The sequence below is a fragment of the Sus scrofa genome, chromosome 9 (genome assembly GCF_054392235.1).
Source record: "Sus scrofa isolate SSC_HxYL_T2T_F1_AM1 chromosome 9, Sscrofa_HxYL_maternal_Yorkshire_Landrace_v2.0, whole genome shotgun sequence".
Taxonomy (NCBI): Eukaryota; Metazoa; Chordata; class Mammalia; order Artiodactyla; family Suidae; genus Sus; species Sus scrofa.
The window spans coordinates 111,839,426-111,863,606 of NC_139391.1; the positions used below are offsets into that span (position 1 = coordinate 111,839,426).

At 36.9% G+C, this 24,181-nt stretch overlaps 1 protein-coding gene across 2 annotated transcripts in view; it reads right to left on the reverse strand.

Annotated features, from left to right (window-relative positions):
• The window catches only part of COG5 (component of oligomeric golgi complex 5), a 277,016-nt gene that overhangs the window by 37,558 nt on the left and 215,277 nt on the right, over window positions 1–24,181 (reverse strand). For both annotated transcript variants that reach the window (XM_021102595.2, XM_084977452.1), the window contains exons 15-16: window positions 3,943–4,053; window positions 2,417–2,479 (exon numbers count right to left, since the gene is read on the reverse strand). In XM_021102595.2, coding sequence (XP_020958254.2) covers window positions 2,417–2,479; window positions 3,943–4,053 — 174 coding nt within the window. The remainder of the gene's footprint in view (window positions 1–2,416; window positions 2,480–3,942; window positions 4,054–24,181) is intronic.

Below are 24,181 nucleotides of genomic sequence, written 5' to 3' on the forward strand. Positions count from 1 at the left end.
TTATATGTATAACTGAACTGCTTTGCAGTACCCCTAAAACGAATACACTGTAATCAATTATACTCCAATATAAAATAAAAATTAAATTGAAAAAAGAATATTTGACAGCTACAGCTAGAAAATAAAGACAAAATGTAGAGCTATACACAGAAATGAAGACCACATCTATTCGCTGCCTGGAAGCAAGAACATTAGGACCTTTGGTCTGTCTTACTGGCTTGACTTTATAGTATCTATTGATTATCAATAAACTGAACAACTCCTACTAAAAAACTACTCTTATTATGGCAGCTTTGTCATACTTCATCCTAATGAGATAAGCACACCTGGGAAAAAGAAAAAAGGTAGAGAGAAAACATCCAAGCGTACTTTTACTATGTTGGGGGAAAAACAGACTGTCTCCTCCTACCTCATATATGAATTTAGTCTCCTTAAGTTTTGCGGTCTGTTAAATCCCCCACCTATGTCACCTACGGACAGAATCTGACCTCAGAAGTTCCCTTCTCCTTTAGGATTTGTGACACCATCTCTCCCAATTTTCTTCCTCACTCTCATTGTTCTTTCTTTGTATTAAATATATCTCCCTGGAGTTTACTGGTAGACCATCTCTCTTTTTCTCTCTCTCTCTTAACTGTACCCAAGTGACCTAAATTCAATCTAATAGTTGACACTTATTGCCTTTGTGAAGGTATACTGTAGCACTTTTTAGATGTACAAACTAAGGCAAGAGAAAACTTACTAACTTGTCTGAGGTCATTAGATAAATAGCTCTATGAAACAGAGACAGGATTCATATATAAGCAGCTGAGCTCCAGACTTTGCTTTACTATATGCAAAGTTACTTATATATTTAGTTAGTATTAAACAAGCATTTAATAAATGAATGAATGGATGATGGTGGCAATGGATGATGTAGTAATAAACAGGATTCTTTTGAGTCACTGAGATTTAGGTTCCCCAGCTATATGACTTTGAGCAAAGTATTATTTCTTAGATGTATAAAATGGGGATAATAATACCTAACGGCTGCCTTCAATATTGTTTTTATAATAGCTGTCTTGATAATAACTTGAATATTGAATATTTCAACATACTGCATGTGACTGGCAAGTGGCAGGTGCTAAATAAAGGGTACCTTTTACTATTATAAGAATGAATTGTCTGCTTCTTTTTAAAAGAGTTACCTATTATGAACCATGAATCTCCACCGTGGCTCTGAATCTGAATCTCATGCCAATATTATTATTATTACTTGGTTTTTCTGGGCCATACCGGAGGCACATGGAGGTTCCCAGGCTAGGGGTCTAATCAGAGCTACAGCTGCCAGCGTACACCACATCCACAGCAACGCGGGATCCAAGCTGCATCTGTGACCTACACCACAGCTCACGGCAACACCGGATACTTAACCTACTGAGCGAGGCCAGGGACTCAACCTCATGGTTCCTAGTTGGATTCTTTAATCACTGAGCCACAACGGGAACTCCCCGATATTACTTATTTTTATTATTATTATTATTATTCATCTTTTTTGTCATTTAAGGGCCACACCTGTGTGGCATATGGAGGTTGCCAGGCTAGGGGTCTAAGCGGAGCTGTAGCTGCTGGCCTACACCTCAGTCACAGCAACGCCAGATCCGAGCCGCGTCTGTATCCTACACCAGAGCTCAGGGCAATGCCGGATCCCTAACCCATTGAGTGAGGCCAGGGATGGAACCTGCAATCTCACGGTTCCTAGCAGGATTTGTTTCCACTGCGGCACAACAGGAACTCCCCCAACGTTATTTTTACCTATGGACAGAATCTGACCTCAGAAGTTCAGATTCTCAGACTTCCTGAGTACTAGAAAGGGAGTATATTTATGTTACATGTAAAAATGGGAATTGTCCCTGGTGTCACACCTTACAGAAACACATTAGAGTACCTTGGTATTACTGACATTTTGGGCCTGATAATTCTTGGAGGGTTGTCCTGTGCACTGCAGGATATTTAATAGAATTTCCAGCACTAGAGGCAAGTAGCACCTGATCCCTGGTCATGACAATCAAAAATGTACCCATATATTGTTAAATGTCCCTTAGGGGACAAAATCACCCTGGTGGAGAACCACTGCTTTGCTGGGATAATTGGGCTGTACTTCCCTAAGGTGCAGTGAATACTTTTAAGATTCTTGCCTCTCTAGCTTATGATACAAGGATCATAAGTGGAATACAGTCTGCAGACATCAACACGGTCTATTTTTAAATTCTAGAAGATATAAGCACACATGTAGGCTCTCTTTATAGGATAATTATCAACATGCTACTTTTGGCAAATGTAGAAGATTCTGAACTATTTTTAAAATGTGACACTTCCCACTCATCCAAACAAATAATTCTAAAACCCACTCCCAGAGTCAAAGATTAAATTCCTTTACCTTTAGGGCTGAAATGATAGTTTGCTCAGCTGCTGGTGGGAATGAACTCTGACTGGAAACCACCTAGAATAAATCCAGTTATAGTTTTATTTATTTTTATAAACACTAATTTTGATCAGAACATGATTAAATTGTTTCCACAAGCCACATATAAAATACTATCATTACTTGAGAGTAGTATCTCATACATGTTTTAAAAATTCATTAGTATTTAGTAGTTAGGGTAAGTTTAAAAGTATTTTCCAACATAAAGCAAAGATCTACTTCAAATAATTGAAACACTAAGAATTCTAAGAGGTAGCTTTCCTTTATGCACTTTAGTTTTTCATTACAAAGTTTTAACCTGAAAAGGTCAGTCTAAAGCCATATTTACTTCTTTTAAAAAACTCAGACTCACTTTTTTGAGGTTGATTATAATTTTTAACAAGTCTTTAAAATACAAATGTCAAATGTTTCCCTTTTTTACAAATCAATGCCAACATTATCAAAATTCTGAAAGTATCAGTAAAGGCATTTAAATCAGGCTAAATAAATGTAAATTTTCATTGCTTATGGCTCTTTACAGTAATTAAAGGAAATAGAAACTATATCATATATTCTTTATTTACTTTTGTTATTTAGTTTTCTGAGATTTACCTGATTATAACTTTTAAAAATAGATTTTGTTTAGCATGCAAAAATACACATTTTTGGAAACCCATAATTGATAAAAGAACTTGTTAAAAATTTTAAGTAAATCAAAAATTGTTATAATATTCTAAGGTACAATCTAACATACAAAAAGCTCGTATTAGAGGTCAAATTTTTTAACATCCTCTAATCTTTGGCTTCTAACCATCTCTGTACTTACCAAACATTTTGAAAATCATTAATAGGGAGAAAACACAAGTGACTAAATCAAACGTGGGATGGAAAGTGATGTTTTCCCAAAATTAAGTTTACAGTTCATCTTAGACATAATATATGAAGGCAAACAAGTTAATATCCAGTCATTTGAAAAAAAAAATTAGCAGAACAACAACAGAAAAAGAAAATTTCTACCTACAAGTTGTCTTCAGTGATTATATCATAAAAGTTCACTGTTTTTAATGCATCTCCTCCCCCATTTTGGGGGGCAAAGATAGAACCTCTCTGACATGTTAAAGGGCTTACGAGTTCTTGTCATTACCAGCTTTACTGTAATTTACTACCACCCACAGGATATTAAATTATGTTTTCTAATAGGTATAAAGCATGTACAATTCATCCTTAAATCATTTGTTCAATAAACTTGACTACACCAAGCAAACTTGAGGATCTACAGTTCATGTGTTTTAAACTAAGTGTATACACAAAAAGCCATATAAATAGTAAGAATCAGGATCAAATATTGTTTAGAAAGAGTTCAAGCCTCAGCGTATTTCACAATCATATTTTCATTGTATTCTTCTGCAAAAAATGAAATAGTAATTCATAGTGGTTTAAATCGGGACAAGAAGAAAGAACTTGCAGTTAAGTCAAAAGAACTTAATTAAAATAAAGGTTACCTTTGTTACCGACTGGTGCAACTTATATAGTGAATTCACTACTGCCACGTTTCTTCTCTGCCCTTCTGTAAGAGGCCCAATCACCTGACTTGCATCTCCTTGTGTGGAGAGCTGTAAGAATGCAACACAAAAAGAAATGACCAAAACAAAAGTTCATATTTAACTGGGGGGGGTGGAGGAGTTCACAAAAGTTCATATTTAACTGGGGGGGGTGGAGGAGTTCCCGTCGTGGCGCAGTGGTTGACGAATCCGACTAGGAACCATGAGGTTGAGGGTTCGGTCCCTGCCCTTGCTCAGTGGGTTAACGATCCGGCGTTGCTGTGAGCTGTGGTGTAGGTTGCAGACGCAGCTCGGATCCTGCGTTGCTGTGGCTCTGGCGTAGGCCGGTGGCTGCAGCTCCGATTCGACCCCTAGCCTGGGAACCTTCATATGCTGCGGGAGTGGCCCAAGAAATGGCAAAAAGACAATAAATAAATAAATAAATAAATAACTGGGGGGAACTTTATGGTCCCCTGACAAAGTGAATCCTAATTGGAAATATTCAGGTCAAGCTCTGGACCTTAGGCAGAGCCAGGAATCTCTGTAGAGACGACACCATAGGTGCGGAAGCCTAATTAGTCTTGCGCGGGAAGAACATCCTTCATCAGTCCGTCACAGCTGATGCTCTCCTGAGGGAAGTGCAACCCCAAAGTCCAGTATGTGCTGTTATTTTGATACATAAGCACAGAACTTCTGAAGGATACCTTCTGCCGACAGTCTTTTTTCTACTCAAAACTTTGGAAGTAAGCCGCCCCACCGCGCCCCCCAAAAAAAGAAGAAAGAAGAAAAAAAGGAAGAGAGGGAGAAAGGAAGAAATAAACCTAACCTGCATACTATGTTCATTTGATAGTCATCATAATATTCCAGTGAAATGAGTGGTGAAAGAAGGATATTATTCTTATTTTTCATAGGTTAAAAAGGAAGTTGGGAGTTCCCATCACGGCTCCGTGGTTAATGAATCTGACTAGGAACCATGAGGTTGCGGGTTCAATCCCTGGCCTTACTCAGTGGGTTAAGGATCTGGCATTGCTGTGAGCTGTGGTGTGGGTCGCAGACGCGGTTTGGATTCCGCGTTGCTGTGGCTCTGGTGTAGGCTGGTGGCTGTGGCTCCGATTGGACCCCTAGCCTGGGAACCTCCATGTGCCGCGGGTATAGCTCAAGAAATGGCAAAAAGACAAAAAAAAAAAAAACAAAAATTAAAATAAAGAGAATAATCCTTTGTTAAAGTTACAATCCATGTTGACGGGCTTTAAGTCAACAAAGCTTTTTGATATTAGGTCAAATAACTCCAAGTTATTATGTCTTTCCTCATGGACACAGAGAGTCACCAACCTATAAGTAAGTTGTGTTCTTAAACAGTCATCTGTAAGTTGGTGGACTGAAAAAAAACCTGTACTTTTCCTACAGAAACTATGTTAAAAATTAATGGCTAGTTCTCCGATGAGCTTAAAAGTCCAATTTAATCTATAATGTGGTGAGCCAACAGGAACAGAAGATCTGAGCCCCCAGGAGAAAGAAAGCAGATGGTGGGCCCTGTACTATGCTGAGGTAGGGAGAGGCTCTGAAGGCACTCTGGAGATTACGGTGGCAATGATGCTTATGGTAGACGCAGGGGGTCAGATGCTAAATATGTATCTGTCTATCATGGAATTTAGAAGTTATGATTCTAGCTGTGCCTTTAAAAATAAATCCAATCTCTTACTTTTCTTGAGATTCTTTCCGAATAACTTTGAAGTCCTCAGAAAGAAATGGGAAGACAGTTTTTCATATCTTATTTCCACTGATTTTACGTATTCCACATTTAATTGAGACATGCTCAGTGCTAGAAAAGGGTCGAGATCATTTTTTTTTTGAGATCATCTTATTAATGAGAACTGATCATATTGCAAGGTTTAAAAGTATAGAAAGGCCCATGTTATACCTATTAGGAGGCTACAATAAAAAAGACAGGTAATAACATGTTTGCCAGGATGGAGAGAAACTGTGCATTGCTGGTGAGAATTTAAAATGGAGTAGATGCTCTGGAAAACAATCTGGTAGTTCCTCAAAGATAAACAGGGTGAGTATATACCCCCAATTTGACTTTTAGTTACATACACAAAAGAAATAAAAACACATATTCAGACAAAAACGTGTATACAACTATTCACAACAACATTATTCACAGCAAAATAGCCCCAAATGGAAAGAACCTAAATGTAAACCAACTAGCGATGGATAAATAAGATGTAGTATATCCATACAATGGAACATTACTCAGAAAAAAAAAAGAATTAAATCCTAACACCTGCTACAACACAGCTGTACCTTGAAAGTAAAAAGAAGCCAGTTACAAAAGGCCACATATTAAATGATTACATTTACATGAAATATCCATAATAAGCAAATCCACAGAAACAACAAGTAGATTAGTAATTGTTAAAGGGGAAATTGGGGAGTGACTGCTAATGGGTAGGAGATTTCTTCTTGGGGTGATGAAATGTTCTAAATTTGACTGTGAATATGCTTTAAAAAAAAAAAAAAGAACCCAATGATCTGTACATTTTAAATGAGGGAATTATATTTTAATAAAGCTGTTTTTAAAAAAGTACAGAAAGGAGTCATGGCTCAGTGGTTAACAAATCCGACTAGGAACCATGAGGTTTCGGGTTCGATCCTTGGCGTTGCTCAGTGGGTTAAGGATCCAGCGTTGCCATGAGCTATGGTGTAGGTCACAGATGCAGCTTGGATCCCGAGTTGCTGTGGCTGCTGGCGTAGGCCAGCAGCCACAGCAACGATTAGACCCCTAGCCTGGGAACCTCCATATGCCACAGGAGCGGCCCAAGAAATGGCAAAAAGACAAAAAAGTATAGAAAGAAAACTTCTGACACTACAAGGGTTATCTGAAAACCCTCTGAAAACTCTGAAAGCCTGTGAAAACTAAGGTTAAGATAATAAGATGGCTAAATTCAATTCACTTACAAAGTTCAGTGAAGAGAAGTTCCCGCATTGGCTTGGTGGTTAATGAACCCAACTGGTATCCATGAGGACGTGGGTTTGGGTCCCATCCCTGGCCTCACTCAGTGGATTAAGGATCCGGCATTGCCGTGAGCTATGGCGTAGGTCACAGATGTGGCTTGGATCCCATGTTGCTGTGACTGTGGCTAGGCCAGCAGCTACAGCTCTGATTCAACGCCTAGCCTGGAAACCTCCATATGCCGTGGTGAGGCCCTAAAAAGACAAACAAAACAAAAAAGTCCAGTGAAGAAAATATTACAGCTATAAGAGCAAAACACTGACACTATGAAAGAACTAAAAATGAAGTATCACTATACCAAAAACAAGGAACAAACTTTAAATATCAAGGTGAAAATGTAACACGAGAAGACTGAAAACTGAAAGATAATCTGACACTTATCTTGGCCTTACAGCAGAACAGAATCAGTCCAAAACCTTAACTAATTGAATCGTCCTGTGTTTCTTTCCAGCACCATCCCTGCCATCATCTTTTTGAAGAAAATAATTTCAAACTTACAAAATGTTTTAATAAAAATAATGCAAGGAACCAGGTTTACCTGCTGTTAACAATTTACCCCATTTGCTTTATTATTTGTAGTCTCTCTCTCTCACGTGTATATGTGTAATTTTTTCTAAATCATACATATGTTATGGTCCTTTATCTCTAAATATTTCAGGGTGTATTTTCTAAAGTGGGACTATTCTCTTATAAAACCTTCATTCACTAATCAGCTTCATAAATTTACATTGATACAATATTTTTATCTGGAATCAGCCATGTTCCCAAAGAAGCCCTGGTTTCTTTTAGTGGGAAGTGGTATTAGACACCAAAATCTGGGCACTGGGTGTCCTCGATGCTACTTACTCCCGTAATAACTCTAAATTAATTCCATTTATAGATTATTTTTTCAATACCCTGACTGGACTCTTTTTTTTTTTTTTTTCAGGGCCACACCCGAGGTATATGGAGATTCCCAGGCTAGGGGTCCAATCGGAGCTACAGCCGCCAGCCTATGCTATAGCCATAGCAATGCAGGATCCGAGCCACGTCTGCGACCTACACCACAGGTCATGGCAACACCAGATCCTTAACTCACTGAGTAAAGCCAGGAATCAAAATGCACAACCTCACGGTTCCTAGTTGGATTCGTTTATGCTGCACCACGATGGGGATTCCCTTGCCTGGACTCTGATTTAGTTCCCTGTCATCTTCTCCATTAGATTTTAAGAACTAAACAGTGAATCCCATATACTGATAACCCAGACTTTACAAATGACATCTTACAGTTGGTTTTATATACCTATCACTTATCTTCAATTCATTTTATATTTCTGAATCATTTCAGAGTAATTTTTAGATATCAGTATGCTTTACCCCTTTACCCCTAAACACTTACGCATGCATAGAATGAAGTGGAATTTAATATTTACATACGCGTTTAAACATTTTTTATTTGTAAGGTAAAATTTATGTATAATGAAATGCAGACATGAAGTGCACAGTTCATCAAGATTTGGCAAATGGTTTTACTTGTGTAATTCTAACCACATCACTGCAGAAGGGTCCTTTATCCCACTTCTCAGTCAATCCTCCCTTTCTGGCTTGATAAGTCTTGGCTTTAAGTGCAGCTAGATTCACAGACAATATGGAAAGATATTTTTAACAAGTTCCAAAGACAGTATTTCACATATCATTCAGTCTTTTACCAGCTCCTGCTGCCACTGTGTTCTTCTTGGGAAAGTTTTTTTTTATAAATTTTTGCTCACACATATTATTTTCAAAAACACTATAAGTTAACACACTATTTTTTCTAACATTACAAACACTTAAAAGACTTGTAAGTAGAAACCCATCTACTGACCACTTAAAGTCTATAATTAACATTTCATAATACTTGCTTATGTTATCCATCCCTCTATCCATTTCATATTTTTGATGCATCTCAAAATAACTTGTAGACAAGACTATATTTGCTACCAATGACTTCATCTCACTGATTAGTTTTGTTTATTCTATATCTTTATGTAAAGTTTTTTATGAACGTGAATATAAAGCTTCTTTCACCCAGCATGTTTGTTCCTTTTTATTGCTATGTGGTATTCCACTTCATGCTTTTACCTGAGTTTGTTTTACCTATTCTCCTGCTGTTCCTAAAATGTCTACAATAAAATGAACACTAGACTTAGTAATCTAGACTTTTCTCTACCACTAGCTAGGTGAGTAACTTGTGGCCTCAATTTCTTCATCTGGAACATGAAACTAACAATACAGTCGATACCAAAGTATCCTTTCTAAACTGTAAAATACCATAACAATGTAAGGTATTATCATTTTTACCTCCAGCCATTCTAGGTCTTGTTCTCATTTTCTTCTCACATCCCTTTTGCTTAGTCCTTTTCCCTACTACCCACTTCTCCAAGCTCCAGCCTATGACAGGACTGGCTAAGGACCATGGGTACAGATTAGGACTGAGGAATCAGAACCAAAGGCTAATGAAGCTGCTGGTAGGTAGAGACTGAATTTTGGCTCCTTTTTGGTTGTGGTAATGAAGTTCTTGGACAGAGCAGGCATTTTTTTTTTTTTTTTTTTTTGTATTTTGTCTTTTTAGGGCCATACCCACAACATATAGAGGTTCCCAGGCTAAGGGTCAATTCGGAGCTATAGCTACTGGCCTACGCCAGAGCCACGGCAACATGGGATCTGAGCTGTGTCTGCAACCTATACCACTGTTCATGGCAATGCTGGATCCTTAACCCACTGAGCAAAGCCAGGGGTCGAACCCACCTCCTCATGGATACTAGTCGGGTTCGTTAACCACTGAGCCATGACAGGAACTCCAGAGCAGACATTCTTCATTTCAGCTTCCACACTTCTTCAGCTGTTAATAATTTTCATTGTTTCAAGTTATTTTCTTCATTTGAACTTCTTAAGACTGATTCTTCACTAATTCACATACATTTTCAGCAAGGCATCTTAAAGTAGAAGATGCTCTACTAGGTATCAGGTCAATGACTGGAGGACCAGAGTAATGGTTTCCCATTGTTGTTCTTTCAAAGGCCACCTCATTTGAGACGAGTAAAATTAAATGGAGGTGAATAAATATAGCTTTGGCTATAAAGCATCAGCAACTAGGAGACTAGAAAGTGAGAAGTAGTAAAAGATTCAAATGTCTAAACTATTAAAAATACACATACTGGTCAATCAAGTTATACTGCTTAGTAAAGTCTGGAAAGATGTTGAAAACCAAAAGAGCTGCATTTGAGTTTTAAAAATCACACACCCCTTAGTATGAGAGTCTCTAGTTCCATCCATGTGGTTGCAAATGGCATTATTTTGTTCTTTTTAATGGCTGAATAGTATTCCATTGTGTATATATACCACATCTTCTTTTTTTTTTTTTTTTTTTGTCTTTTGTCTTTGTTGTTGTTGTTGTTGCTATTTCTTGGGCCACTCCCGCGGCATATGGAGGTTCCCAGGCTAGGGGTTGAATCGGAGCTGTAGCCACCGGCCTACACCAGAGCCACAGCAACGTGGGATCTGAGCTGCATCTGCAACCTACACCACAGCTCATGGCAACGCCGGATCGTTAACCCACTGAGCAAGGGCAGGGACCGAACCTGCAACCTCATGGTTCCTAGTCGGATTCGTTAACCACTGTGCCATGACGGGAACTCCCTATACCACATCTTCTTAATCCATTCATCTGTTAATGGACATTTAGGTTGTTTCCATTTCTTGGCTATTGTGGATAGAGCTGCAATGAACATGCAGGTGCATGTGTCTTTTTCAAGGAAAGTTTTGTCTGGATATATGCCCAAGAGTGGGATTGCTGGGTCATATGCCATTTGCAGCAAGATGGATGGAACTAGAGACTCTCAGATTAAGTGAAGTAATTCAGAAAAAGAAAGACATACCACATGTTATCACTTATATCTGGAACATAATATAGGCACAAACAAACCTTTCCACAGAAAAGAAACTCATGGACATAGAGAACAGACTTGTGACTGCCAAATGGGAGGGGAGGGACTGGGAGGGACCGGGAATCTGGGGTTAATAGATGCAAACTATTGCCTTTGAAATGGATAAGCAATGAGATCTTGCTATACAGCACTGGGAACTATATATAGTCACTTGTGATGGAGCATGATGGAGGATAAGTGATAGAGCATGATGGAGGATAATATGAGAAAAAGAATGTGTGTGAATATATATATGTATATATATGTGTGTCACTGGGCCATGATGCTGTACAGCAGAAAACTGACAGAACATTGTAAACCAGCTATAATGGAAAAAATTAAAATCACTAAAAAATAAAATAAAAAATAAAATAAAAATTATATACCCCCACGTACCTACCCCACCCCCCGACATGCACATGGGAAGAAAGGAAATCCAAAGAGTAAAGAAATCCTTAACAATTAAGAGGGTTCTGATGACAAATAACAAGACATACTATTCCTTTTTAACTATGTGAAGAACATACTTTTCAGAAATTCTAATTCTGTACATCAGCTCAGTAGGAACTTTGTGTGAATTCAATGTATGAGAAACAACTGAGATGAAATTCTTGAAACAATGATAAGCTATGTAAATACAGTTTAACATGATAAATGTTTTTATATAATTGTAAATTTGTAAATGAAATGTCCCCAAGATCGCCCTAAGATCACATCTGAGGGCTACAAGAAATAAAACTGATAATTCAACAGATGAGTTGGATGAAACCTTTAAACTTCTACTCAGATAATCTAATGAAAACTACTTTTGGGGAATTAAAAAGTTGGTGACTCAGAAGAATGTCTAAAATGAACAAGAGAGAAGGCTAAGTTACTTTCCAGATAGCATGAAAATACCACCAGTGTTCTATTTATCTATAATTTCCATTACTGCTAAGGAAATGTCAAGAGTATAAGAAAACTCCTTATGTGAATTTGGTCATACTTTAAAAAATATTTCTTTGCAATCACATATAAAACAAATGAGGAAAAGAGTATTATTATGTATTAGAATTTCATAGATTTAAGACAATGTGAAACATATACCAATCTACATTGCTCTCCACATGGAAACAAGACAAAACATTGACATTTTTATGTTAAATCGGATTTTTTTTTTTTTTTTTTTTTTTTTGTCTTTTCTAGGGCCACTACCATGGCATATGGAGGTTCCCAGGCTAGGGGTTGAAACGAAGCTGTAGCCACCGGCCTACACCAGAGCCACAGCAACGCGGGATCCAAGCCACGTCTGCGACCTACACCACAGCTCACGGCAACGCCGGATCCTTAACCAATGAGCAAGGCCAGGGATCGAACCCACACGCAACCTCATGGTTCCTAGTCGGATTCGTTAACCGCTGTGCCATGACAGGAACTCCTAAATGGGATATTTTTAACAAAAACTTAAATAAGTTTTGATGAACCTTCAATTATTATTATATCTATATTTATGTTTCTCAAAGTGGTGAGCATATTTGTATTATAGCTACCAAAATAAAAAAATTTAATGTGAAATTTATATTAAGACATTCTTTTGGGAGTTCCCTTTGTGGTTCAGGGGTTACTGAACCCAACTAGGATTCAAGAGGATGCAGGTTCAATCCGTGGCCTCTCTCAGTGGGTTGGGATCTGGCCTTGGCATGAACTGTGGTGTAGGTTGCAGATGTAGACTGGATCCCGCATTGCTGTGGCTGTGGTGTAGTTCCGCAATTGTAGTTCCAATTAGATCCCTAGCCTGGGAACGTCCATATGCCATGGGCATGGCCCTAAAAAAGAAAAAAAAAAAAAGAAAACTTTTTTTTGACTTCATACATGCTTTCTATCCAATTTTGGAGTTCGCGGTTAAAACAAACAAACAAAAAAACCAAAAAAAAAAAAAAAAACTAAAAAACTACACAGAAAAGGTTATTTATATTATTATTTATATTATTTTAATGGAGTGTATAAAAGGCAAATATCTAGCTCTCAGATTGTCACATCCCCCTCCCACACATAGAAGACTTCAGTAATCAACTCTGTCCCTGTTACGGTCTTGTAACACAGCACTCCAGGCAGTGACTACAAATCTCTTAGGCCCGACATAGGAAAGGGATATTTGTAATCCCTGAATGACATTGTATCAGTTTTTCTGGACATATGGGTCAATAATTCTAAGTATATTCTATAGTTCACCTAAATGCTTTCCGGGTCAAGAGATGCTGATGAGTATATATTCCCATAGCCTCAAAATAACTATTCTTACATAGCCCCCATTAGAAATGTATCTTTGCAAAAAAGAATTCACATATATATAACTGAGTCGCTTTGCTGTACAGCAGAAATTAACACAACATTGTAGATCAGCTACACGTCAATAAAATTTTTTCAAATAAATGTATCCTAAGAAAATAATAAAGCCATATACACAAGAATAATGCTACTTATAAAACAGAAAAAATGGAAAGCCCTACATGTCTAAGAATAAGAGAATAGCTGGGTATATTAGGCAATTCACATGCTAGAACAAGTAACAGTGGGAAATGCTTATGTTACAGAGCTAATTGTAAAAAAACAAGCCAAAAACACCGATTTGTCTGTGCCTAGCAGTTTGCTCTCACAAAAGACTAGAAAGAAATGAAGCAAAAATGTTAAATAGTATGAAGGACTACATAATGTAGAAACTTACCAGAATGCTAGTAAAGGGCACAGTGTAATTCCATCGTCTAGAAGGCTCACTTGTAGAACACACTTAGAAATTGTTATACAGGAGTTCCCGTAGTGGCTCAGCAGTAAAAAACTCGATTAGTGTCCATAAGGACATGGGTTTGATCCCTGGTCTCATTCCGTGGGTTAAGGATCCGGCGTTGCCATGAGCTGCAATGTAGACTGCAGGCATGGCTTGGATCTGGCACTGCTGTGGTTGTGGCATAGGCTGGCAGCTGCAGCTCCAATTTGACCCCTAGCCCAACTGCACTGGGATCTGATCCCTGGCCCAGTTTTAGGGCAGCCAAAAAAAGAAGAAAAAAAAAAATAACGTTCTTGGGAAATACGGCCTCTTGTGATCTACTAATCTGTGACACAGATGAAAGTAATTTTATTTATATTTACTTATCAAATGCTTTCATCACAGAATACTTGGTTCAGAGTAAAGAACATAAGGAGTTCCTGTTGTGGCGCAGTAGAAACGAATCCAAGTAGGAACCATGAGGTTGCGGGTTCGATCCCTGGCCTCTGTTGAGTGGGTTAATGATCCAGCATTGCCGTGAGCTGTGGTGTAGGTCATAGATGTGGCTCAGATACCATGTTGCTGTAACTGTGGGGTAGACCAGCAGCTGTAGCTTCGATTAGACCCCTAGCCTGGGAACCTCCATATGCCACAAGTGTGGCCCTAAAAAGCAAAAAAAAAAAAAAAAAAAAACCCAAAAACATAAGAATTATATTACTATAAATGCCAATTATCTTATGATATATATACACACACATATATAGACACACACTCACAATTAAGTTATCTAACATCCCTAACACTAAATACAGTTTGTAATACATTAGAAATGTATTACACTGTAATGTAATACATTAGAAATACTGTATTTGGAATCCGGACATAGGGCATGTTTCTGCAAATGTATACAGTAAAGGACAAATCCACAGGTTTACGTAGCAATTCTTCATTTTCCTGGCATGTCAACCTAACCAAACTTTGCTGATAAATAACATTTCCTTAAGTGTTAAAACTTTCAGAAAATACTTTCATGAAACTCTTGCTACAGTGCATGTTGACACTTTTCTGGTTTCATGAATAAGATACACAGAATATATACCTTAAGAAGGCTAATTCTACTTAAATTAACCATGCACATGTTCATTAGTGAAGGTGTTTTTGTGCTATTACACATCTATGTTTTAAAAGTAACTGTATCAGAGCTTCATACAGTGTATATGGCTGCTTGCTCCTTCACTCACTAAATGGCTTTGGATTACTATATCTTTTGAAATTTTGTGTTTTTCCCTTTTAAGTTTTGATGATTTTAACAATCTTTCTCTTATTACCTAAGAGAATCAGGTGCCAGTTTCCTTTTGATCTTATTCCCCCTCATCTTTGTCTAATTTGCTTTAAATTAGGAAACTAGGGGTCTAACCACATGAAAGCTAGGAGATTTCTCTAAGAATTAAGTTGCTACTTTAGTGCGTGGACATTGTGATAACAACTCTAGAAGTTCAGAGGACGTTTTTAGGTCCTTCCTGGTTCTTATTTATATTTCAGACTGTTGAATTTGTCAAGTATTTAACTACTTAATAGTAATAAAATAGAGGTGTTATACTACACATCTGTTTAGCTAAAAATAAGGATAGGTATATTCAATCATAGAACAGATTCAATGGTAATGTTACATCTTGACATCAGACTAAATCTTCACATAAATCTGACAGCAAAGAGATGACAGCTTGAGATGCTTTCCCTTTGGACAGTAAACATGTAACTGAAAAGCTGGAAACCAAATCTTGTTTAAAGCAGAGAGATGAATAAAACCAACAAAGGAATCAAATACAACTTTGTAATTCTAAGCTGTATTGCTCAGATATCCTGTATACTGTTTAAAAAGACCTGTTATCAACCTCCTTTACATCTTCTCCCCCATGCTCCTGTTCTTTAAGTCAAAAATTTTACCCGGCATGTGGGATTTGGCAATCCCATGTGGGTGGAAAGAAAACACAGTTTGCCAGGAATGGATCACTTGGAGCTTTTACTTTATTTTTCTTCAAAGGACCTAAGGCTTTTGAACAACAGATGCAGTTTCCACCTCCCCATGACCAATGACTGGCTCCTAAAATGCTGGCCTTGTTAATTAAATTTAGAGTCATAAATTTGCATATTGTAATTCTTTGAGGAAAAGAGAACGGTTCACTGTCACGTCTACTGAACTTTCCCCATCTTCCAATAATGAATTCTTTTTTTTTTTTTTTTTTTTTTTTTTTGTATTTTTGCTATTTCTTTGGGCCGCTCCCGCGGCATGTGGAGGTTCCCAGGCTAGGGGTTGAATCCGAACTATAGCCCCTGGCCTACGCCAGAACCACAGCAATGCAGGATCCGAGCCAAGAACCTACACCACAGCTCACCGCAATACCGGATCCTTAACCCACTGAGCAAGGCCAGGGACCGAACCCTCAACCTCATGGTTCCTAGTCGGATTCATTAACCACTGCGCCACGATGGGAACTCCAATAATGAATTCTAAGACTATTAATCAACAGAAAAAAACCTTGACATATAGAGAATGACCTCTTTGATTTAGAGTAATTTAACTTTAGTACAGACTGAATTTCAAACCACAGAATTTCCAAAAGAAATTAGGTTTATTACCCTGAGGGACACAGAAAAACCAGAATCCCAGCACCCTACTATTAAGGCCAAAGTTAGCCAATAAAATTTAATAAAAAATAATTAGTAGTTCACATATTTGTATGTAGACTAGTACTTTGGCAGTTTTTGAGAGATATAAGTGCCAGTATAATTAAACCTATAATCTTGTATTCATTATAAATTTTCATAGCAAAGAAGTTCTTTATATATAAAGGTAATTTTCAATTTAACTGAAGTCTTACTAATAAAAAAATGTACAATTGAGCTCCAAGCTAATGAGGCACTCATTATAATAGCAGTATTTATAAGATCAAACCAGAAAAAAAAGGTTAATTACCTGATTGAGAGCAATGACTATCTAAAAAATTACCAATTTCTTTTGCAAAATCTGACAATGTCATTCTATGTTTGCCATAAATGATTATAATTGAGGAGTCTTAGGAAGTAGTTCTAAAGAGTACCATTCTACCGTGGCCTCACTGACCTCCTTAACACCACAACTTTCCATCTTGTTAGTAGATTTGTCAATTTTTCTCTGAAATTCCAACCACTTTGTCTTATTATGTTGTAAGGTTTATCAGAATTCTCATACCTTCCCAGTAAATTGTTCCCTTTCTCATTTTATGACACCTCTCTCCCCAACCCTTAATGATGCTTTTTGCTTTAGTCTATTCTGCCTGATGTTAATACAGTTATATCAGCTTTTGTCTAATTACTATTTGCCTGAAACATTTTTCCTCCACTCCTTTACTTTTATTCTTTATGTGTCCTTATGTTCTAGGTATATTGCACAAACTAAAATTTAGTTATTAATTCTGTTCAACTTAAGACACGTCACTGGGCAGTGTACTATGATCAATGATATACTTGGAATCCATCTTACTATGAAATTTCTATATGTTTTTTTGGCATTTTATTATTTACTTTTCAGCTTTTTAGGGACCTGGTACTTTTCTTTTTTACCCACTTTTCCTGTTAATTTATATATATGTATATGTGTATATATCTATGTATATATGTATATGCATATATATGTATATATGTGTGTGTGTGTGTGTGTGTGTGTGTATATATATATATATATATATATATATATTTTTTTTTTTTTTTTTTTTTTTTTGGCCTCACCTGAAGGATATCGAAGCTCCCAAGCCAGAGACTGAATCTGGGCCAAAGCCATGACCTATGCCACAGCTGTGGCAACAGTGGATCCTTAACCTACTGCGCTAGGCTGGGGATTGAATCTGCTCTGCCAGAGAAACAATGCTGGATCCTTAGCCTACTATGCCACAGTAGGAACTCCCTAGAAGTTATATATTCTATTTCTATTCTTTCAGTGGCCATAATTACATTGTTATAATTATACTCAAGTCAAATTATCTATGGCTTTATAATCCTCCTGAATAATACAAGCATTTTAGAATGCTTTAAAATTCATTATACCTTCCTTACTCTAAACTTTAAAGTGGACTTGTAATTTAGGGTTTTTTTAAATTTACATGCCCCAAATTAGTCACTATTATTTATTTTATACAACTAAAGCTTAGACTTACCTACATACTTACCAAGTGAGTATGCTTACAATATTGTTCTTGTATTTCTATTTTTTTACTTTTTAGGGCTGCACCTGCAACATGGTGAAGTTCTCAGGCTAAAGGTCGAATTGGAGCTACAGCTGCCAGCCTACGCCACAGCCGCCGGATCTTTAATTCGCTGTGCAAGGCCAGGGATCGAACCTGCATCCTCATAGGTTCTAGTCGGATTCATTTCCACTGCACCACGATGGGAACTCCCCTTTCTGTATTTCAGTCCTTCCTTTTGAGTTAGATTTCCTCCTTCTGTATTCAACCATTAAAGAGTTTCCCCTCTCAGAGTGAAGGCCAAGGCCCTCAGATACCCTACAAGGGCTGCTGCAATCTAGAACTGAGGCTACAGCTTCAAGGATATTAGAGTGGATCATAGGAATTCTAGGAAAGCCAGAGCATTTAGTCAGTTTCTAGTCTTTCAGTATCCAGGAGACCAGGCATATGAGCAAAGCTGAAAGAGTAGACTGCTTAGAACTAGGGGCCCTGAGCTCAACATGCCACTTCAGGGTGGTAAAACCAAAGTCCACAACTAAAACTCCTTCAAACAACTTTTAGATTTCTCCTGGATTTTAAAAGCTACTTGTTTCCGTCTCCTCAGCCCCATTCGGTGTGACCAATCCTTTTGGCTACTAATTAAATTACTTCTTCTGTTTAAAACTTGCAAAGAGATAACTGAAAAGTATAAACTGAAAAACAGAAGTTCTCTCTGCACATCCATAGTCCAATTCTCGAGTCTGACAATAATAGGTCCTTGTGGCCTTCTATTAAAAAAGGAAAAGGAAACAGAAAAACCATAAAACAGCATTTATTTCACACATCTATTTTACTTACAGGTGGGATGACTAAATGTACTATTTTCAACTTCTTTTTCTAGCCTAATAATATACCTTGAGACTTTTCCAAGTCAGCATATAGAAATCTTCACAAGACTACAAAGCTATTCTCTCACTGATTTGTAACTGAACTCCCAAACTATCAATATTTCCTTGAAGGATTTTCTTTGGATGTTTGAGAAAGGAAGGAAGGGGATCTCAGCTCCCCAGAGTACAATACTCTTGTGTCATTACTATTACTCTTTCAAGATTATTAGAATGATTGCTGTTAGAAATTAGATTTTAAATAGGGTTCTCAGCCATCATGGTGCTCGCATACGTTTTGAATTAACAAAAGTGAAAAATCTATATACTAAGTGAAGTAAATCAGAGAAACACAAATACTGTACAGTATCATTTATATGGAGAATCTAAAAAATAAAATAGTGAATGTAACAAAAAAGAAGCAGACAACAGTTATAGAGAACAAACTAGTGATTACCACTGGGGAGAGGGAAAGAGAAGAGGGAGAGAGGCAATATAGGGTTAGGGGAGTTAGAGGTACAAACTACAAGGTGTGAGCTACAAGAATATACTGTACAACAGGGGGAATATAGCCAATATTTTATAGTAACTATAAATGAAGTCCAACCTTTAAAAATTATAAATCAGTATACAGCACACTTGAAACTTATATAATATTGTACAGCAACGATACTTCCATAAAAAAGTAAAAAAAAAAAAACTATACTCAAAAAAAAATGCACCCCCTCCCCAAAATTCTAAAATGCAGAGCATATTACATTGTTTTGCTTAGTTTATTTTAGGAGGTTTAAACTGGGGAGAAGTGAATGGTTGGTGAACTAAGGAAGAACAAAAAGGCAACTCTTCTTCTGAGTTGTGTGTCCTTTTCCACTTTTTTCCCCTAAGATTAGTTTATTAAATACAAGAGATTCACTAAACAGCTTCCAAAATTTATAAAGTCCTCCAAATCTTTCATATGTTTTAGAATGAATGACTAATCTCCTATAAAGCGAGGATATACCTAGGCACCACCTATATCCATCCCTGTACAGTTTTGTTAAGCATTTTTTTTTTTTTTTTTTTTTTTGTATTTTTAGGGCTGTACCCATGGCATATGGAGGTTCCCAGGCTAGGGGTCAAGTTGGAGCTGTAGCCGCTGGCCTATGCCACAGCCACGTGAATGCCAGATCCAAGCCACATCTGTGACCTACACCACAGCTCACGGCAAGGCCAGATCCTTAAACCAATCAGTGAGGCCAGGGATCAAACCTGCATCCTCATGGATGCTAGTTAGATTCATTTCTGCTGAGCCACGATGGGAACTCCAAGTATTTTTAATTGAAGTATAAAATCAAGATAGAAATTTAAAAAGTCAATGGAAGAATAAAGGAATTATCACATATCAAAAACTCTTATAACCACAGATTAAAAATTTAAACATTACTAGCAGTCCATACACCTTCTCATGTGGTTCCCGCTCAATCCCGGTCTTTGGCTTCCTTCTGCAAGGTGACTTCTTCATAAAATGCAATTATTTAGAACACGGTGTATTATTATTATTTCATTTACAGTAACATTATTATGTATATTTATATTTTGCTCTATATTATGACTGAGATTCATTTGAATAGGAATGTATGTAAGCTATGGTTTGTTCATTTTTAAACGATATATAGAATTCCACTGAAGAATACCTCAGAATTTATGTACCCATTCTATTGTTAATTTGTATTTGGGTTGTTTCTAGTTTGAGGCTATCACAAGCAATACTGAAATACATCTCTCATGATGTACATGTGCAGGCATTTCTATTACGTTTTCCTTTAACATTTTAGATCTGCGCTCCACCTACAATTGATTTTTGTCTCTGGTAAAGGTCAACTTTCTTTTTTTTCCCCATAAGACCACTGAGGAAACACCACCACTTCCTGAAAAGACTATCCTTTCCCTACTTCTCTCCAGTGCCATCTCTGTCACAAATCATGTGACCATTTATGTGTGGCGCTGCTTCTTTTTCAACATTCCATTTCTCTAACCTTGAGCTTATACTTCACTACCTTAATAATTATAGGTTTATAACGGGCCTTGATATCTAGCAGAGCAAATCTCCCTTTAGGGATAAAAAGCATACTGCTACATTGAACAATTCTGGAAGAACTGACACATTCATAGCACTGAGTGGTCCAAATTAAGAACAGGGTATATGTCATCCTTTATTTAATTCTTCTTTAAATTTCTCTTGGTATAACTTAGTTTTCAGTGTACTCTTGCCCTTATTTTATTGAATTCATCATAGGAATTTGTTCTTTTCTTTTCTTTTTTTTTAACCCCTTTCTTTTTAGGGCTTTACCTGCGGCACATGGAAGTTACCAGTCTAGCGAGAGAAATAGAGCTGCAGCCACTGGCCTATACCACAGCCACAGCAACAATGGATCCAAGCCATATCTGTGACCTAAGCTGCTGCTTGTGTCAATGCTGATCTTTAACCCACTGAGTGAGGCTAGGGATTGAACCCGCATCCTCATGGATACCAGTTGGGTTCTTAACCTGCTGAGCCACAATGGGAACTCCTAGGAATTTGGTATTTTCTGATGCCACTATCAATAGTGGGTTTTGTTTCGTTTTGTTTTCCTTTTCAGGGCTGCATCTATGGCATACGGAAGTTCCCAGGCCAGGGGTTGAATCAGAGCTGTAGCTGCCAGCCTAGGCCACAGCCACAGCAACGAGGGATCCAAGCTGCATCTGCGACCTACACCACAGCTGCTGGCTGCTGGATCCTTAACCCACTGAGCAAGTCCAGGGATCGAACTCATGTCCTCATGGATACTAGTTGGATTCATTATCACTCAGCCATGATGGGAACCCCTATAGTGTTTTTTAAAAATAAATTATATTTTTGTTTACAGTTGATAAATAGAAATAGTTGATTTTTGTATACCTTGTGTATAAAGGAGTTCATTACAAGCCATTCCAAAACATCTGCTTTGGTATATTGATTATTTTAAGCTCAAGGCATTTGAAAAACAGCAACTACAAGGAAAGCCTTTCTCTGAACTCACCTTATTTAACTATCTAAAGGCAGATCCTCAGAAAGGAGTCCAAGTATAAGTTCTCCTCCTACAAGTTTCACTAGCCAGGGAAGATTGACTTTTATCACAGGAGAGGAAACCACAAGGAAACATCATGCCCAAAACAAGTTTGTCAAAGTATCGTATCTTCCATTTATCCTTCTAAGACCCCATTCAACTTTTCTAAAAATCATTAATTTCCTCCTAAGTAATCTATACCCCCCCACCCCTTATTAAAAGGGGATATAAATGTTTAAATACCATCTCTCTTTAAGGTATTCACTTTTTCCCCCTGTGATGCCCTAATGCATGCACACACTATTAAAATTTTAATAAATCTGTATACTGTTTTTCCTGTTAAGCTGCCTATTGTCAGTTTATTTCATAGATCCAGCTATTGAACCCCGGAGGGCAGAAAGAAATTCTTTATTCTTTCTTCCCCTTCATGTACACTGAGTTTACAAAAGCCACTCTACTAATTCCAGAACAGGCTTTTGGTTTCATTGATTTTTCTCTACCAGTTTTCTGTTTTTTATTGATTTCTGCTCTTGTCTTTATTATTTCCTTCTTTAAATTAAACTGCTATGGATCTGTTTTTTTTTTCTCCTAATTGAGGTGGAATATTCAAATAGTAATTTGAGACCCCCCCCGTTTTTTGCACCCAATATAAGTATTTAATGCTCTGTACCTCCCTAAGTTAACGGCATCCCATGAGTTTTAAGACATGATATATTTTGATATGGCTTATTTACCTAAAATATATTTTTACATTTCCTTCTTTGACCCAGAAATTATTTGAAAGCATGTTATTTAGCTTCCAAATATTTGAGATTTTTCCATATATTTTTTAGTTATTTTGGGAGGAGGGGGTCATAGACCTTTTCAAAATCTGTTACAACATTTTTCCAGAAAAAACTCACACAAAATAACATTTTATAATTTCCTGGGGTACACAAGATGGCTTGAAACCCCTTCACAAACCTCTGAGATGAACAATTTCTATCCAAAGATACAGAACAATGATTTTTCAAAAAGGCTGCTCACAAAGGAGAAAGAAGACTTTTTGGATTCCTAGCACAGAGAGAATTCTTTTCATATGTACCATTTTTTAAAAGTATGTCTCAGAAAATACTCTAAATTGGCACAAATTCATACTAGTGACTTTAGCTCAAAAGATAGCTGCTATGTGCTTGCTATAGTAAAGGATAAAGACAATCAATCACTTCTTAGATGCAAATGGATTCTTTCATACTCAACTGTAGTGAATTTTAGTTTGCATCCTAATTTTTCTTTGGCCACACCCACAGCGGGCAGAAGTTCCCTGGCCTGGGAGCAAACCTGAGCCACTGCAATAATCAGAGGGCAGGTAACCCAAAGAGATCAGTGTATTTTTAAAACAGCTAAAGTGCATTTAGCCCAAGAGAATCTACTGATACCTTTCTTCTGTTTGCATATAATATAAAAACTCTGCCAAGTGATTTCATATTTTAAAAAATCTTTTATTAGAATGTTAATAACATAGGCTATCACCATTTGATATTATATGAAACAGTATTTTTCAGGTAGATGACATTTAAATCTGCATTTAACAATCCTTTTAAAACTAAAAAAGTTAAACTCATATGCTTCTATATCATCATTTAAATACCAAACTTGTAGGTTTTCTTTCACTAGAAGAATGTCAAATCTTCAAACTACTTATTAATTATACAAAGAATAAAGTGTATATTTACAAAGTTTGAAAAAAAAAAAAACACCTACTACCATCGAGAGCTACTGACCCCGTCTTACACAGTAACCGACCTGCACTGAAGTTGAAACCTCCCCTTAAATGTCATTCCTATTATTGTTTCAAATGGTCTGCAAACTAATTAAATGCCAATCTACTTTTTCACAGTTCATAACATTTGACATTTACACTAAGAGTCCATATGTCATTCCTGGAAACGATCAGATAATAGTTATTGTCATAAAATTCCCTAACAATTCACCTTTTAAAAGGAATACTTACTAGTATCTTTGCCTGTAACTCTGTCATCACAATAGTTTATAAATTATCAAGGTACCATAGTAATTCCCTTATATACTAATATTTTAATTTCCTTTTTAATACATATGGAATAAGAAAAATATTGTTTCCAACTTGTGATAGCAAGGTCTAATGACACTTTCTACTAAAGGTCACATTTCATGACTCTACAAACTACCAGTATATCACCATTAAGTAACCAATTTGTTCAGTTCAATCAAAAACGTTATGATTTATACATCTATAGGCATGTGTGTGTATTTGGAACATAATATTCTACTTAGTAAATTAATTATAACTTCACAATTGTGGTCAAGACAAATAAATAAGAATTTTAA